Genomic DNA, 17,138 nt, shown 5'->3' on the forward strand with positions numbered 1-17,138 from the left:
TTGTTAATACGAGCGCTTGTGATGATCGGTCAGTGGAGGCGAGCAGAGGGCATGCGAGTCGCTGGTCATCAGGCCGGCACAGCCGGCAGCCAGCGCCCTGGATGAGATCAGAAGTTCACATAAAGCCCATCAGGGAAGCTCTCCCAGCATAATGTACAAGAAGCAGGGGGCTTGTGCTGGAGGTTGCTGGGATAATTGGAGTGCTTGTCACTTCCATCTCCATGTGGCTAAGTGCCTTTAATGGTGCCGTTCAGCCCTTCACGTAGCTGTGCCTGCTGCTTGGCTGGCAGAGCTCACAGGCTCCACTCGCGCGACACGGGCTCTGCCTTTGCTTATGACCGTCGGCCCCCGAACGCACCCCGTCTCCCCTGGATGTGATTCCACCACCAAGCACATTCTCGGTGGCCCTCTAGTCCCAGCGACTTACTGAGCTTAACCTGAAAGTGGAGGCTGATTATATAAACCATCCCACGAAAGCATGTCTTTATTAATAAGTCAGCGCCTGCACTAAGAGAGAAGGCTTTTGATCCTGCAATGGGATCAGAGCATCTTTAGAATTTCAATGAGCCGCCCCGGATCTCTCACTTCTGTGCCACCAGAGCCTGACTTGCCTGTATTCAGAAACAGGCGCACGGAAGTTCTCTTCACAAGCCCTACATCAGCGGACCTCCGGGGCAAAATACAAACCGTAATTCTCTTGGGGTGGGAGGGGGTAGATTACAGAAGAGGGTGCCTCTCTCTCCTCTTTTATTTCTACCAAGATGAAGATCTGCTCTTTGTGTGTTTGGTCATCATGGTCTTTCCCTGTTCGGAGATGAAATGTGTCCCCGCACAGAGTCTTGGCCAGGTGTTGGGGACGGCAGGGCGTGGTCCTTCCCTGACTTCCGCTAGGACCTGCTGTCCACGGGGCCTTGGCTGCAGTGCGGGGGTTGCTCCTGTGTCCCTCCCCCGCAGGCTGCCATCAGGAGCTTATTCTGCCCCGCTCTGGGCTGGACCCCAAAGGAAGGGTGATTCTGGAGCACTTCTGACAAGCTCCCAGAGTTGCTTCCATGGCTCAACAAGCTCTTTTTTTTTTTCGTCTAAAAGAAATATTTATTTGGTTGTTGTAGGTCTCAGTTGCAGCATGTGAGACCATGTTCCCTGATCAAGCACTGAACCCATGTCTCCTGCATTGGGAGCTAGGAGCCTTAGCCCCTGGACTTCCAGGGAAGTCCCTTAGCAAGCTTTAATAAATATATTCACTGCTGCCGGCTCCCATGGGCCTTGGAAAAAACCTGTGGGCTTTTGAAAACAGAAGATGAAAGTGGAGGTGTTGGTTGCTCAGTCGTGTCTGACTCTTTGCGACCGTAGCCCGCCAGGCTGCTCTGTCCATGGGAGTCTCCAGGCAGGAATCCTGGAGTGGGCTGCCACGCCCTCTTCCAGGGCATCTTCCCCACCCAGGAACCGAACCCAGGTCGCCCCCATGGCAGACAGATTGTTTACTGTCTGAGCCACCAGGACAGCTTTGGGCAATATAATTTCTCTAAGTCTCAAATGTCTCATCTGTAAGTTTTGGATAATAATTTCAGTTTCGTAAAGCGTTGCAAAGATTAACTTACACATGAAGGGGGAGAGTGGTGAGGAGGAGCAGAAGTGTGTTGCAAACCCAAGCATCACCGCTAGGACAGGAGTTTGATTTCTTCCCACACACCCGCGACAGCAAGCGGCCGGCATGCAGCAGGTCCAGGGGATGGCCATCCCTCCTCCATGTTCCAGGACGCTGTGTTAGAAAGCCGGTGTTCACGGGAGCCACTGAGGTCTTCGGTTTGCTTGCTCTCAACTTAATTATCTGCGTGTCTGTAATTAAGGGCTTGCTGACTGAAGGGGCGAATCTATTAAACGCTTCCTTCGAGGTTGGATGGAGGCGATCAGAGGCTGAAGCGCTGAGCGATAAGCTGAGCCTCCGGGCAGGGAGACAGGTTCCCTGACGGCGCATCAGGTCGAGCGTTTCGGGGGTGGGAACTGTCAGGTGCCCCACAGGAGGCAGGCGGGAGGGTCCTGTTTGGGGGCGGCGTCCGGGAGTGAGGCCGCCTCGGGTCGGGGGGAGGGGCTGCTCTGACTCACATGTGGGTGCAGTCTCTTCCTGACAATATAATGCCCGGGCGGCGTCATTCTCACTCAGGCTGCCTGCTCTCTTCTTTTATTCATATTTATTTATGTATGGCTGTGCTGGGTCTTCATTGCTGTGCATAGGTTTTTCTCTAGTTGTGTCCATGGGCTTCTCATCGCGGTGGCATCTCTCGGTGCAGGGCACAGGCTCTAGGGCGTGCGGGCTTCAGTAGCTGTGGCCCGTGGGCTTAGTTGCCCCGTGGTTTTTGGCATCTTCCCGGGTCAGGAATCAAACCCATGTCCCCGCGCCGCATTGGTATACAGATTCGTTGCCACTGAGCCACCAGGGAAGAGCTCTGCTTTTCTTCTGCTCTCATTTAGGAGTTCCAGATGTGAAGCCTGAACCCCAGAAGATACAACTTCACTTCTTGTCCCTTGTTAGTTAACTCAGGGCTCTAATGGGTATTTTCAGAAAAGAAAAAAAGCCCTTCAGCACACGGTGAAAGGCAGGGCCACCTGCCTTCACAAACTCCCCGGCCACGCCCAGGAGTGTCCGGCTCACCACCCGGGCAGCGTTGCTCTGTGTGTGGCGCCCTGCTCACCCTCTGACCCTGCCCGTCCATCAGCAGCCTGCTTGCTCTTCCAAACAGATGATCGGGGAAAATCGAATAAAAGAGCTGAAAGACCAAGTTCCACTGGTTAGCGCTCGACTCTGCTTGACTTTGGAGGGAAATTCGAGTGCGTCAAGTGTCTGACAGTTACCAAGTGGGAATGCAGACAGTTGACAGAAGTTCTGGCTCCAAGTCCCGGGCACCAAAGAAGCTGCAGCCTTATCTGTGGCTGATTCTGGACAACCGCTGGGCTTCCCTCCGGCCCAGTCCTGGGTGTCTGTGGGACTCAGCGTGCCTTGCCCCTCTGCTCTTCCAGACGCTGACCCATCTCTGCATCGTTTCTGCCCTGACCGTCCTCCCCAGCTCGTCCTGCAGGTCCCAGCAGGTCCAGGAGCTGAGCCCGCAGGGGGGTGAAGGGAATGCCTGCCAAGGTCAGAACCTCGGAACTGGCCTCCCGGCACCTCGCCACCCTCAGGCCGGAGCCCCCAGACGTCTCGGGTCTGTCCGTCTCCCGGAGGTGTGCCTGGCTTTCAGCCATCCCTCTGCCCACTCCTCCCCTCCCTGCCTGTCTCCCTGGCCGCCCTGTTCGCGGCACCCTGTGCTTCAGGCTGGCTCAGCCTGGGCCCCGAACAGTGAGGTAGTTCCCCTCTAGACCTCTGTGGAGGCTGGTCTCTGCCTGGACGGGTCTCTCCTCCCCAGGAGGACAAATCCCTACTTCAAGGCTCAGCTCAGCCATCACCCCGAAGAAAGGCATTGTGTCTCTGCAGGCGGCCATTCCCTCCTGCAGGTGCCTGCTGCTCTGTGAACAGAGATCAAGGTTCCTATAAAGATGCTGGTCCTGTGTGTCTTTCTGGGCTGCAGGGTGGACAGCAGAAGGGTGTCTCGTTCACAGCCGTGTACCCCACGCTCCTCACTGGGGCAGACAGTCGGGAAACAAAACTTAACTGAGTGTGTGCGTGGTCCAGCCCCTTCCCCACATCGTGGGTACCATTTTCTTCTTCTACTCTTCTGTCAAAACACAAAGTGACGACTAGCTTTCTGGAACTGGTCAAGCCCTAAGTCCAAACAGCTGAACACTCACTTCCTGTCAGATTATAAACACGGTCTGCGTAAGGACACAGGACTCCCGGGGCAGATACGGAGCTTGTCGGTGTCTGTCGTGGGCTCACCTTTGCCCCCAGGTCTGCCTGCCTGAAGAGTCACTGACCTCCCTAACTCGGGCTGGATGTACCCTGCAGGACACAGGCTGAGTTTATACCAACAACTCTGTCTGGTGACCGAGAAAAGGTGCTTTAATCAGGTGTACTCCTCAGCTTGCGAACGTAGACGCACAGATGGAAAGTGTGAAGGCAGAGTATGCAGCATTCTGTTCCCTGAGGTTCTTCTAAAGGGGGCTTGATAGTGTGTGGTGAATAGTTACTGTAGAGAAAAGACCTCGGGGCTTCCCCGGTGGCCCAGTGGTTAGCACTCCAGCGCTTTCATAGCTGGGCCCAGGTTTGATCCCCGGTCGCTGAACTAAGGTCCCACAAGCTGCACAGAACAGCAAAATAAAAAAGTCTTAATAAATACGGCATATTGACCTCGTGTCTAAATAAAATCATTTATAGAAAGTGATAATTTGTGCTCATTCCTATATCTACCCAAGAAAGGGGAAAGGAAGGGAGTATCGAAAAAATTATCACACACACGAATCAGGATAAACTACTCGAAGATAATGCATTGTACTCAAAAACGACAGGATTTTAAAATCGATATCTTCTTCTTTAAAGCATTAAAAACTTTCCATTTCAACTCTTCATGCTGTTTTAAAACATATACTACATTATCCCTGCCTTAGTGAACTGATGATACCAGAGTCAAGGTTCTCTTAAGGACTGAGAAGTAACTATACACTCTGCTTCCACAGCATGCCCCAGACACAGACGGTTCTGTACACCAGGCCGCGTGGAGACAGACCTGGACTTGCTTTGCTGAACGAATACTTGGTTTTGGTGTGGCTTTGAGCAATTTACCTCTTTTCATGACAGCAAAGCATAGGAAGTGTACTGCCCAGGGTTTCGGCTGCACCCTTACGCTCCTCTGCAAACACAAACAAGTCAGAGACCCAGACAGCGTCCGCCAGACGTCTCTCATCTGTTCTTGGTAGCGGCCTCATCCCTGTCCACCCGGGCTTTCACACCGGAGCAGCTTCTGACATTCTCTGCTTTCAGCGTCAAAATCGCTGTGCACGTCTGGTTGGTTTTATGTGTATATATAATTTCATGTATTTATTTTTGGCTGTGCTGGTCTTAGTTGCGGGGCAGCTTTTCTCTAGTTGCGATTTCTCACTGCGGTGTCTTCTCTTGTTGGTGAGCGCGGGCTCCAGGGCGTGTGAGCTTCAGCAGTTGTGGCTCACCAGCTCAGTTGCTCCGAGGCCTGTGGGGTCTCCCCAGACCGGGATCAGAGCTGTGTCTCCTGCACAGGCAGGCAGACTCTTCACCTCTGGGCCACCGGGGAAGCCCCTCCAGTTACCTTTAAGCAATCTGTACGTATATTTCGGACGTTGACTTCCTGTCTCTCCGAGGTGCTGGAGAGCAAGTCTAAGCCTTTGTGTGTGTGGTTTGTGGGTTTTTTTTGTGAATAAACCTCAGTCTTGGGAAATTGAAGGCAAATAAGAAATACAGCATTACAATTATATATCGATCCAACAGAGAGCAAGTTCGCACTAACCGCCACACTGAAACGTGGAACTGCCGACTCTGGGTCTGTAGGAGATCAGTGATGAAAGTGACTAGAGCTGAGTTGTGACGTGAGTTCAGTTCAGTCGCTCAGTCACGTGGACTCTCTGCGGCCCCGTGGACTCTCTGCAGCCCCGTGGACTGCAGCACGCCAGTGAGAATCCCAGGCAAACTCTGGCCTCTGGGAGCCCTTGATTCTGGGCTCCCCAGTGAGGGCGCCAGGTAATCAAGGCGAAAGCCCTTCACAGGGTTCCCTGGAAAGACCTCTCATGGGTACTGACCGCAAAAACACGGCGAGCCATTCTCTCTGGTTCAAAGCCACTTCAGCTGTTGCGTCTCTAAACTCAAGTCTGCTCTCAGAATAAAGGCGGCACTGGGACTCCCCACTGAACTGCTTTGGCCGTTGAAAAGGCACCTTCTTTCCTTGTCCAGCATGAGCCTAAGAAGCGAATCTCTAGGCCCAGAAGACTCTCAGGCTGAGATCAGAGCACACCCAGAGCCCGCCCTGAGGACGTGCAGACACAGGGAGCTCCGAGCAGTGCCTGACCTGTGTTCCTGGGACACGCGCTGTGCAGGGGGGTCCCCTGTCCCTTCACCTCTGGTCTTTCCTAAACACCAGCCGGGGCGGCTCATGCACCAGAGGCTTAGTCAGTGTGGTGAGCATATGAAAACACCCTCCCTGAACACAGTGTCTCCTCTTCCCTTCCTCACCCAGCATCTGAACTTTGCCACATGCATCCCTGCGGGCATTCATACCAGAGTCGCCCAGCGTTTCCCACAGACCAGACCCCAGGCCCCACTTCAGACCTGCCAGCCCAGAATTCGCCACAGGTCGGGGCCAGGAATCTGCCATTAATGAATAGCTTGGGTGATATGACACATGTTTATATTTTTTAAAACCTGCTTCAAGGGGACTTCCCTGGTGGCCCAGTGGTTAAGACTCTGTGCCTCCAATGCAGGGGGCACAGGTTCAAACCCTGGTGCAGAAACTAAGATTTCACAAGCCGCTTGCTGCAGCAAAAAAAAAGTAAAAATAAATTAAAAAAAAATTTTTTTAAAGCTTACTTTGCAAAACATTAAAAAAATACTGCTTCAAATTTTATCAAAAGACATAAACAGGCAAAATCAGAACAATGATGAAGCTTGGTCCTCTCGTAATTCACCTCTGGACTGCTTACTGACACGCATTTATTGCAGCAACTGGAACCTTCCACGTAACCACCCCCATCGAGGGGTGCCATCACCCAGTGAAAACGACCCCATGGCCCCGTGGGGAGACTTGGTATTAGCTGGCTGCCTGGACAGGAAAGTGAAAAATCTGTGCTTTGCAAAATTCCCTACAACGCCTGGAACTCTGACGCTGTTTGAGGCTTTTTGCCCTGGTGGAGGAGCAGGAGAGAAAGGTCAGTTCCATCAACTGATGTTTGTGAGCGCCGGTCACGAGGGGCAGCCAGGCCGGCGGCCAGAACGGACACACCCAGACGAGCGGGTCAGCTCTCTGCCCCTGGGTGTCCGGGGAGCCTGGCCAGAGTCCTGCTGAGAGCAGCACCCCCGATTCACACAAAGCACCTCGAGGGGTGGCGTCCTGCCAGACCCTGAGGGTGCACTGGTCTAGACGCAGAGGCTTAAAAGCAGAGGGGAGAGAGGAAAGCCAGCTGCAGAAGGGAGGCTTGTTCGGGGGTGACCCCCAGGGCCTGCGGTGTGGCGGACAGGGATGTGGCCGAGTGGCTGCCGGGGCCGGCCCAGGACAGGTCTCAGCATTTCCACAAATAGCTCTCCCGGCTCACTTTCTATATTTGACTTCGCCTGACCCATCAAGTTAAAGGAACTTCGGCATCCAATTTGGCTTTTTAAAAACACTTGAGGAAAACCCCAGGCATATTTATGAGTGCACTGCCATTGCAGAAGAAGCATACTGCGCCCAAAGCTGCAACTGATACTATGAAATCCGAATTCTGTCTCACAAAAACTGTTTTCAGAGAGAGAACCCTCGGTATCACATTCTGTCAGTATTTTATAGCAGAGCATCCAGAGTTGGGTTTAATGAGGTGGAGCCCAGAAGGTTTTCTTTCTCAGAACTTTACCACAAAGAGTGTACAGAGGACTGCTCCGGCAGTCCCGGGGCTAAGACGCCACCTTCCAATGCAGGGGGTGCAGCTGTGATCCCTGGTCGGGGGCCAAGATCATGGCATCCGGTCCCATTGCTGCATGGAAGCGTAAGGGTAAAAAGTGGAGACAGTGACAGATTTTATTTTCTTGGGCTCCAAAATCACTGTGGATGGTGACTGCAGCCATGAAATTAAAAGATGCTTGCTCCTTGGAAGGAAAGCCATGACCAACCCAGAGAGCATATTATTCTGCTGACAAAGGTCCGTCTAGTCAAAGCTGTGGTTTTCCCAGTATTCATGTATGGATGTGAGAGTTGGACCATAAAGAAAGCTGAGCACTGAAGAATTGATGCTTTTGAACTGTGGTGTTGGAGAAGACTCTTGAGAGTCCCTTGGACTACAAGGAGATCCAACCAGTCCATCCTAAAGGAGATCAGTCCTGAATATTCATTGGAAGGACTGATGCTGAAGCTGAAACTCCAATCCTTTGGCCACCTGATGCGAAGAACTGACTCATTGGAAAAGACCCTGATGCTGGGAAAGATTGAAGGCAGGAGGAGAAGGGGACGACAGAGGATGAGATGGCTGGATGGCATCACCGACTGGATGGACATGAGTTTGAGTGAGCTCCGGGAGTTGGTGATGGGCAGGGTTCTGTTAAGACACAGCCCCTCTTCCCTGCTCTTCCTGAGAACCGGCTGCCCAAGGGAGCTCTCAGGAAAAAGTCGGCGTGGAAATCAACTTATTTAAAATACCTGGAGTTTTTAAAGGGCATCATTGGCTCAGTGGTAAAGAATCTGCCTGCAATGCAGGAGATTCGGGTTTGATCCCTGGGTTGGGAAGATTCCCTGGAGGAGGAAAAGGCAACCCACTCCAATATTCTTGCCTGGAGAATCCCATGGACAGAGGAGCCTGGAGGGCTACCATCCTTGGGGTCGCAAAGAGTTGCACACGACTGAGTGTGCATGCAGTTTACTCATAAGGCTTCCTGGAGACTATTTAAATTATTTTAAGTGCTCCAGAAAGTCACCACCAGAAGACTTCCCTACTAAACACACACGTAAAAATACACACGTAAACGCGTGAACAGAAAGTCACCACCAGAAGAGCTTCCCTACTAAATACACATGTAAATGCATGGACAGTGGAGTCACTTTAGCAACAACCTAGACAGACGCTTTCCTGAATTGTTATTTTATTTTTAAACATTTATTTATTTATTTCGTTATGTCAGGTCTTAGTTGCAGCATGCGGGACCTAGTTCCCTGACCAGGGATCGAACCCAGACCCCCTGCGTTGGAGGTGCAGAGTCTTAGCCACTGACCCACCAGGGAAGTGCCTGTATTTGTATGTTAAGAAGGAAATATATAGTTCTCCAGGAACAACCTCCCAATAGCTTACTAAGGCACTCTTTGCTAGTCTGTCATAACTTCTGGGGTCATTTTCATCTAAATTCAAATTATTCATGGTGTCTGTCATGATGTGGTTTTCCAATATGGGCATTTTCACAATAAACATTTAGTACAGATTTTAACTTAAATCTTTACAACGCGAATCAAACCTCCAGGGGCAGCATTAGCCAGAGAGAGCGCCCGGCAGTCTGACGTGCGCAGCTTTAGCTCCTACAGGAGGAATACGTCCTGGTCAGTATTCCCCCCATGCAGGGGCAGGCTGTATGAATGAACACCGGGCCACTGCGCGTGTCCTCGAGGGGAGGGCGGGAGGAGAGTAGAAAGACGGGTCCTTTGACTCCAAAGGCCTGGGGACAGGCGATCCCAGCACCAGGATGCCCCCTCCGGGCCGCGAGGCCAGCGCGGACACCTGCCGGGGCAGGAGCTGGAATACCTCATGCTTCTGAGGATGGGAAAGAATCTGGGGCCATGTTAGGACACTACAGTGTAAGGGCACCCCCTGCCACTTTTTTAAAAACACGTTTTTAATTGGTGGCTCAGAGAGTCAAGAATCCGCCTGCAACGCAGGAGACCTGGGTTCCATCCCTGGGTCGGGAAGATCCCCTGGAGAAGGAAATGGCCACCCGCTCCAGCATTCTTGCCTGGAGAGTCCCATGGACGAGGAGCCTGGTGGGCTACAGTCCACGGGGTCGCCAAGAGTCAGACACGACTGAGCGAGTAACGCACTGACACACACACACCTGTTTTGTTGCTGTTTTGTTGTGTTTGTTTTTGGTTGCTTTGTGAGGCACGTGGATGTTAGTTCCTCGAGCCGGGACCAAACCCACGCCCCCTGCATGGGAAGTGAGAAGCCTTAACCATCGGACCGCGGAGGGAGCCCTCCCTCCCCAGCTTATTTCACAAGGTAATAATCACCATCTCTACTGTTTCCTGGGCTCCTGAACACACAGCACAGCCTTCATCTCTCTTAAGTGCCTCGTTTTATGAACGAAGAAAACAGACTCAGAGAAGTCAACCCACTTGCTGGAAATCATAAAGTGAAGTCGCTTAGTTGTGGTTGACTCTTTGCAACCCCGTGGACTGCAGCCCACAAGGCTCCTCTGTCCGTGGGACTCTCCAGGCAAGAATGCGGGAGCGGGTGGCCATTTCCTTCTCCAGGGGATCTTCCCGACCCAGGGATGGAACCCAGGTCTCCTGCGTTGCAGGCAGACGCTTTACCGTCTGACCACCAGGGAAATCACAGGGTATTCGTAACTTACAGGGTAGGGTCTGTCTGCAGGAGGAACTTTGTTTCAGCCAAGAAGCCACTTGGGGAGTCTTTGTACAGATGGGATTAACTCAGAAGACTTATAAAACCATAACCCGGTGAAGGTGAGGCCGTTCATCACACAGCCCAGACTGCCCCTTGTGACTACCTCCCTCCCTGCGATAGTTAGATCTGAGGCTTCCCAGTCCCTGTGGCTTCAGCTCTGTAACGGTCCCCCTCACATGACAGAGGCCAGACCGCACGCCCAGCACACGGGTGCAAACCCCGAACAGAGGCAGCAGCGGGGCCGTGATGGGCATCGGAACTTGACTCTGCAAAACCTGGAGTCTGTGCTGAAAACACCTGGCCTACTGGCCCCAGAGGACGTATCAGTACGGTCTGTGCGTCTGCACAACGGCGGACACGGGCAGTGCAGGTAGGTCGTCTGCACAGTCTCGTCTGGACGGGGCGCGACAGCAGTGGGAAGTGAAGAAAGCGTAACGGCAGCGAAGGGCAAAGGAAGGGCCGTCGAGACGCGGCAGCCAGCAGAAGCCGTCCTTCGAACCCAGGGGACGGCACGCACACGCAGGGAGTGCGACTTTGATGCTCATGATGACCGAGTCACTTTTAAAGTTACTTTAGCTTTGAAGTGGGACAGATTTGGGTCTGAATCCCAGATTTAATCACACTGGGTGATAAAAGGAAACAGAGGCCTTCGCTTCCAGGCTGTTGTGAAAACTGACCGTGCGTGGAAACAGCACCTGGCGTTCAGTGATTCTTCGGTAACTATTACTTTCCCTCCAAGTGATTTCTCACGAGATAGAGAAGAATGTGATAACTTAACATTGTTTTTTTCTAGTTAAAGATGTTGGCCAAAATTTGACACTTAAAGGTGCTGGCACGGGGACTTCCCTGGTGCTCCAGTGGCCGCACGTGCTCCCGTGTGGCAAAACCCACCACAGTATTGTAAAGTAATCACCCTCCATTAAAGTTGATTAATTTTTTAAAAAGAAAGGAACCAAGATTTCTCAGAGAATCTTACCAAGTTTTGCATAAATATCATCTGAAAAATGAAATGGAAAACTTACATAAATACCACGGAAACACACATGAAAGAAAATGATCTCGAAAACGCTGAAAAACAAAGAATCCACCGTGCATTGCAGGGGAATGCAGGTTCCATCCCTGGTCGGGGAACTAGGATCCCGCCTGTCGTGGGACAGCTAAGCCCACGCGTTGTAACTACTGAGCCCCACTGCCACAACTAGAGAGTCCGCGCACCTCAACGAAAGATCCCGAACGACGAAGCTAAGACCCAACACAGCCAAATAAGCAAAATGGTCAAGATGCTGGCATCAATTATCTGGAAAATGTAGCTATACAGACTCTCAATTTCCAACGCCAGGAAAAGTTTCTGCACTACCGCGAACTCAGACTGCAAAGCTGGACAGTCCACCCACTTAAAGGCAGTGTTCCTGTAAGTAAGACGATGAACCTTTTGCAGACAAAGGCCTTGTCCATGTGATCATCTACGTGCTGCTGGACAAGTAACAATAACACAAAGATTCAAAATGCAAACGCCCATTAAGGTGAGCCAGCAGGAGACTTTAAACACAGAGTCGAGGGAGCTTTGCGCTTTCCTGGGTGCACCCAGGAGTTACGGCACAGAAAACCTTGTCTTTTTTTATACCACACCGTGGCGGCTCAGCGGCGAAGAATCTGCCTGCCAACACAAGACACCTGGGTTCGATCCTTGGGTCAGGAAGATCCCCTGGAGAAGGAAATGGCAACCCACTCCAATATTCTTGCTGGGAAAATACCATGGACAGAAGATCCTGGCGGACTACAGTCCATGGAACTGCAAAGAGTCAGACACGACTTAGCGACTGAACAACAAACAACAATTCTTTTTGTAAATGGACTCTAATCTGAAAAACGAGTCTCAGAAAAAATGCACTGGAATGGAAGATTGCTGACTTAGATCTAACATGGGATGAACATTTTCAAAGAATTTCAGAAAGTAAACAGAACTGGACACACACCCATTAGGGATCTTAAACCGAGGTGCTCCAGATGACCCCCAGAAGCGTCTGGTCCACGGACAATCCTTGAACTAAGAAGTGTGTGTTCAGTTGCTAAGTCATGTCTGACTCTTTGCGACACCATGGACTGCTGCACATCAGGCTTCCCTGTCCTTCACTATCTCCTGGAGCTTGCTCAAACTCATGTCCATTGAGTTGGTGATGCCATCTAACCATCTCATCCTCTGTCGTCCCCTTCTCCTCCCACCTTCAATCTTTCCCAGCATCAGGGTCTTTTCCAATGAGTCAGTTCTTCGCATCAGGTGGCCAAAGAATTGGAACTTCAGCATCCATCCTTCCACTGAATATTCAGGGTTGATTTCCTTTAGGATTGACTGATTGGATCTCCTTGTTGTCCAAGGGAGTCTCAAGAGTCTTCTTCAGCACCACAGTTCGAAAGCAACGATTCTTTGGCGCTCAGCCTTCTTTATGGTTCAACTCTCACGTCCATACATGAGAACTGGAAAAACCATAGCTTTGACTAGATGGACCTTTGTTGGCAAGGTGATATCTCTGCTTTGTTATACGCTATCTAGGTTTGTCATAGCTTTTCTTCCAAGGAGCAAACGTCTTTTAATTTCATGGCTGCAGTCACCATCTGCAGTAATTTTGGAGCGCAGAAAATAAAGTCGGTCACTGTTTCTGTTTTTTCCCTCATCTATTTGCTATGAAGTGATGGGACTGCAAGGAGATCCAACCAGTCCATTCTGAAGGAGATCAGCCCTGGGATTTCTTTGGAAGGAATGATGCTAAAGCTGAAACTCCAGTACTTTGGCCACCTCATGCAAAGAGTTGACTCACTGGAAAAGACTGTGATGCTGGGAGGGATTGAGGGCAGGAGGAGAAGGGGATGACAGAGGATGAGATGGCTGGACGGCATCACTGACTCGATGGACGTGAGTCTGGGTGAACCCCAGGAGTTGGTGATGGACAGGGAGGTCTGGCGTGCTGCGATTCATGGGGTCGCAAAGAGTTGGACACGACTGAGCGACTGAACTGAACTGAACTGATGGGACTGGATGCCATGATCTTAATTTTTTTAAATGTTGAGTTTTAAGCCAGCTTTTTCACTCTCTTCTTTCACCTTCATCAAAAGGCTCTTTAGTTCCTCTTCTCTTTCTGCCATTAGAGTGGTATCTGCATATCTGAGATTGTTGATATTTCTCCCAGCAATCTTGATTCCAGCTTGTGATTCATCTAGCCTGGCATTTCACATGATGTACTCTGCACAGAAGTTAAATAAGCAGGGTGACAATATACAGAAGACGTACTCCTTTCCCAATTTTGAACGAGTCTGTTGTTCCACGTCTGGTTCTGACTGTTGCTTTTTTTCTAACTGTTGCATACAGGTTTCTCAGGAGGCAGGTAAAGAGGTCTGGTATTTCCATCTCTTTAAGAGTTTTCCACAGTTTGTTGTGATCCACATGGTCAAAAGCTTTAGCATAGTCAATGAAGCAGAAGTAGATGTTTTTCTGGAATTCCCTTGCTTTTCCTATGATCCAATGGATGTTGGCAATTTGATCTCTGGTTCCTCTGCCTTTTCAAAATCCAGTCTGTACATGTGACAGTTCTTGCTTCGTGTACTGTTGAAGCCTAGCTTGAAGGATGTTAAGGATTTCCTTGCTAACATGTGAAATGAGCGCAATTGTGCGGTAGTTTGAACATTCTTTGGCATTGCCTTTCTTTGGGTTTGGAATGAAAACTGCCCTTTTCCAGTCCTGTGGCCACTGCTGAGTTTTCCAAATTTGCTGGCATATTGAGTGCAGTGCTTTAACAGCATCTTCTTTTAGGATTTGAAGTAGCTCAGGTGGAATTCCATCACCTCCACTAGCTTTGTTCGTAGTGATGCTTCCTAAGGCCCACTTGATTTCACATTCCAGGACGTCTGGCTCTAGGTGAGTGATCACACCATCGTGGTTATTCAGGTCATTAAGACCTTTTTTGTACAGTTCTTCTGTGTATTCTTGTCATCTCTTCTTAATCTTATCTGTTTCTTTAGGTCCTTGCCATTTCTGTCATTTCTTGTGCCCATCTTTGCGTGGAATGTTCTCTTGGCATTTCCGCTTTTCTTGAAGAGATCTCTAGTCTTTCCCATTCTATTCTTTTCCTCTATTTCTTTGCACTGATCACTGAGGAAGGCTTTCTTATCCCTCCTTGCTCTTCTCTGGAACTGTGCAGTCAGTTGGGTGTATCTTTCCCTTTCTCCTCTGCCTTTTGCTTCTCTTCTTTCCTCAGCTGTTTGTAAAAACTCTTCAGATTCATTTTGCCTTCTTGCATTTCTTTTTCTTTGGGATAGTTTTGGTCACCGCCTCCTGTACAATGTTAGGAACCTCTGTACATAGTTCTTCAGGCCCTCTGTCTATCAGATCTAATCCCTAGAATCTATTAATCAATTTCACTGTATAATCGTAAGGGATGTGATTTAAGTCCTACTTGAATTGCCTAGTGGTTTTCCCTACTTTCTTCAGTTTAAGTCTGAATTTTGCAGTAAGGACTTCATGATCTGAGCCGCAGTCAGCTCCTGGTCTTGTTTTTGCTGACTGTATACAACTTCTCCATCTTTAGCTGCAAAGAATATGGTCAACCTGATTTCTGTATTGACCATCTGGTCCTTTCCATACAATTTACAAAAACGACCCTGTTGGTTTTACTTCACATTTAGCTTAGTCGTGTTTTCACGCTGGGGAGGGGCTGGGGATCTCATTGCGCTTCCATCGACAATCACTTCTCTCCCACTTTCGACTGCCTCCAGCTGCAATATAATCAGTAGATCGGCCCTGTGCTCCTTGAGTTCCATAGACATCAATCCCAGGAGACTGGTCCTAGCATTGATGTTATCTCTACTGGGCGATGGCACTGCATGTGCTTATAACAAAAGCAACAAATGTATACCCAGAGGAAAAACTTAATTATGATCTCAAGTGAGTCTCCTAACTGAGGCAGTCGTAAAGCATGTGACATAATGTTCTTGTGCTTAAAATCACACAACTATTAACGTTGCAGTGCTTTAATTATTTTCCTTCATGCTGTGCTCGCAGCCAAGAGATAATGGCTCCCACTTAGATTAAAAAAAAAGAAACTACTCAAAGCCTTGGTTGCTTTCAGCCCATATTTCTTTTTTTTTTTTTTTTGCCATTTCTCTGTTACCCATTATTTTTGCCAGTTGGCCAGCACTGCAGAAGGGGTTGAAATAAAGACTCGGCATCATTTCACCAGCGCACTCAGCCTGTCTCAGCCCGTCTGCCCATGCTCATGGGAAGGCAGGCTGGCGTGATGTTAGGAGGAGGGAAGCAGCTTAGACGAGGGCTGGGAAGGACAGGGAGGCACCAAGGATGCTCTGGAGTCGCTCGGACCCACCTCAGTGGGAAGGAACCAGCCTCTCACCAACCCCTATTGGCCAGCGCAAGACCACACACACTCATTTCAGAGATAAAACAAATGCATTCAGAGAAGACATCATTTGATGAACCTTAGTGGAATTCTGGTGAGTGAGGCAAAGTGAAGAGGGCTGGCATAACCTGTGGCATTTTTTTAACCCTCTACCTGTTTCTTTAATTAGTGCCGAGAACCAGTTTGTTGTTAAAGCCTGTGTTTTGATCCACGTAAGGTGGCCAAAGGCTTCTTGCCTTTTCCCAGCATTTTACCTGGTGGGCATATAATGAGGTATCACTACTGGATTCCAGACGACGGAAAAATTTGATAAAAGTAACCTTGCTTTCAACACGTCAGTGGACTTTCCTGTAATCTTATCTGACTGTGCTCTAGAAAATAAAAGAAAATTGGAGGCTAGTGCTGTGTGTGGCTGAACTGGGATGCGAGAAGAAAGAACATTTCATTGTCATGGAGGCAAACTGGGGAGAAAAATAAAAGGAGGTATTTAGCTTCTCCTCACCCAGAACATAAATCTCACTGTTGACCACGGCTGTGCTGAACCGGTACTTCGAGTACTTCATGGGCGCCCGCTCCGTCCATTGGTCTTGGCTGGGGTCGTATCTCAACAGCTTGTTGCTCAATCGATCAGGTTCTTCGTCAGGAAGATCCATCTATATGAAATATGACAGCCAATATAATAACAGCCCATTTAGAGATCGTTGTGAGCACATGAGTGCAATTAATCAAAGCAGACAGCCAACAAGATAAGTAGAGGTTAACTACAGTGACTTGTATTCACAGACACACCAAATCCCAAGGCTTGGGATTATAAGTACCGTGTCAATAGCGGAAGGATTTATATTCTGTGCTAATGGGGCTAAGGTGTTGGTTTTAGCAAAGAACCTGTGATTTCAGCAGGGAGACAGTATAGCGTTTTTTTAAAAATGAAGCATTGCAAAGCCTTAAAAAATCAAGCCAAGGTTTATTGAACACTATTTAAAGTGTAATTTTATTTTACCAAGCTTTATAGTGGTTGGTTAAATAATACTTGTGAGAAACTAACTTTAATAATTTATAAAGCGTTTTTCTTTAGAACATTTTTATAATCGAAATAGAGCAAAACTAAAAAAACAATTGAGTGTTTTAGTAATGAGAGTATTTTTATACCATAGTATAGGAGTGGTTTGAATTTAATTTTAAAGATACATGGATTAATAGAAATTATTTGCAGTTATTTTTGTGTATTTATTTTATATTTGTTGTTCAGTCGCTGAGTCATGTCCAGTGCTTTGCGATCTCATGGACTGTAGCCCACCAGGCTCCTCTGCCCATGGGATTTTCCAGCAAGAATACTGCAATGGGTTGCCATTTCCTTCTCCGGGGGATCTTCCTGGATCAGGGATCAAACCCATGTGCCCTGCATTGGCAGGTGGGTTCTTTACCACTGAGCCACCAGGGAGGCCCCATTTATTATATATGTTTATAATAAATGTATATAAATAT

The 17,138-nt window shown here is 49.3% G+C and overlaps 1 protein-coding gene across 2 annotated transcripts in view; it reads right to left on the reverse strand.

The window, feature by feature from the left end:
• Window positions 1-17,138, reverse strand: part of KBTBD12 (kelch repeat and BTB domain containing 12) — a 50,868-nt gene that overhangs the window by 14,978 nt on the left and 18,752 nt on the right. For both annotated transcript variants that reach the window (XM_019984633.2, XM_070777026.1), the window contains exon 4: window positions 16,156-16,306. In XM_019984633.2, the coding sequence (XP_019840192.2) occupies window positions 16,156-16,306 (151 nt within the window). The remainder of the gene's footprint in view (window positions 1-16,155; window positions 16,307-17,138) is intronic.

Source organism: Bos indicus, chromosome 22 (assembly GCF_029378745.1).
Source record: "Bos indicus isolate NIAB-ARS_2022 breed Sahiwal x Tharparkar chromosome 22, NIAB-ARS_B.indTharparkar_mat_pri_1.0, whole genome shotgun sequence".
Classification (NCBI taxonomy): Eukaryota; Metazoa; Chordata; class Mammalia; order Artiodactyla; family Bovidae; genus Bos; species Bos indicus.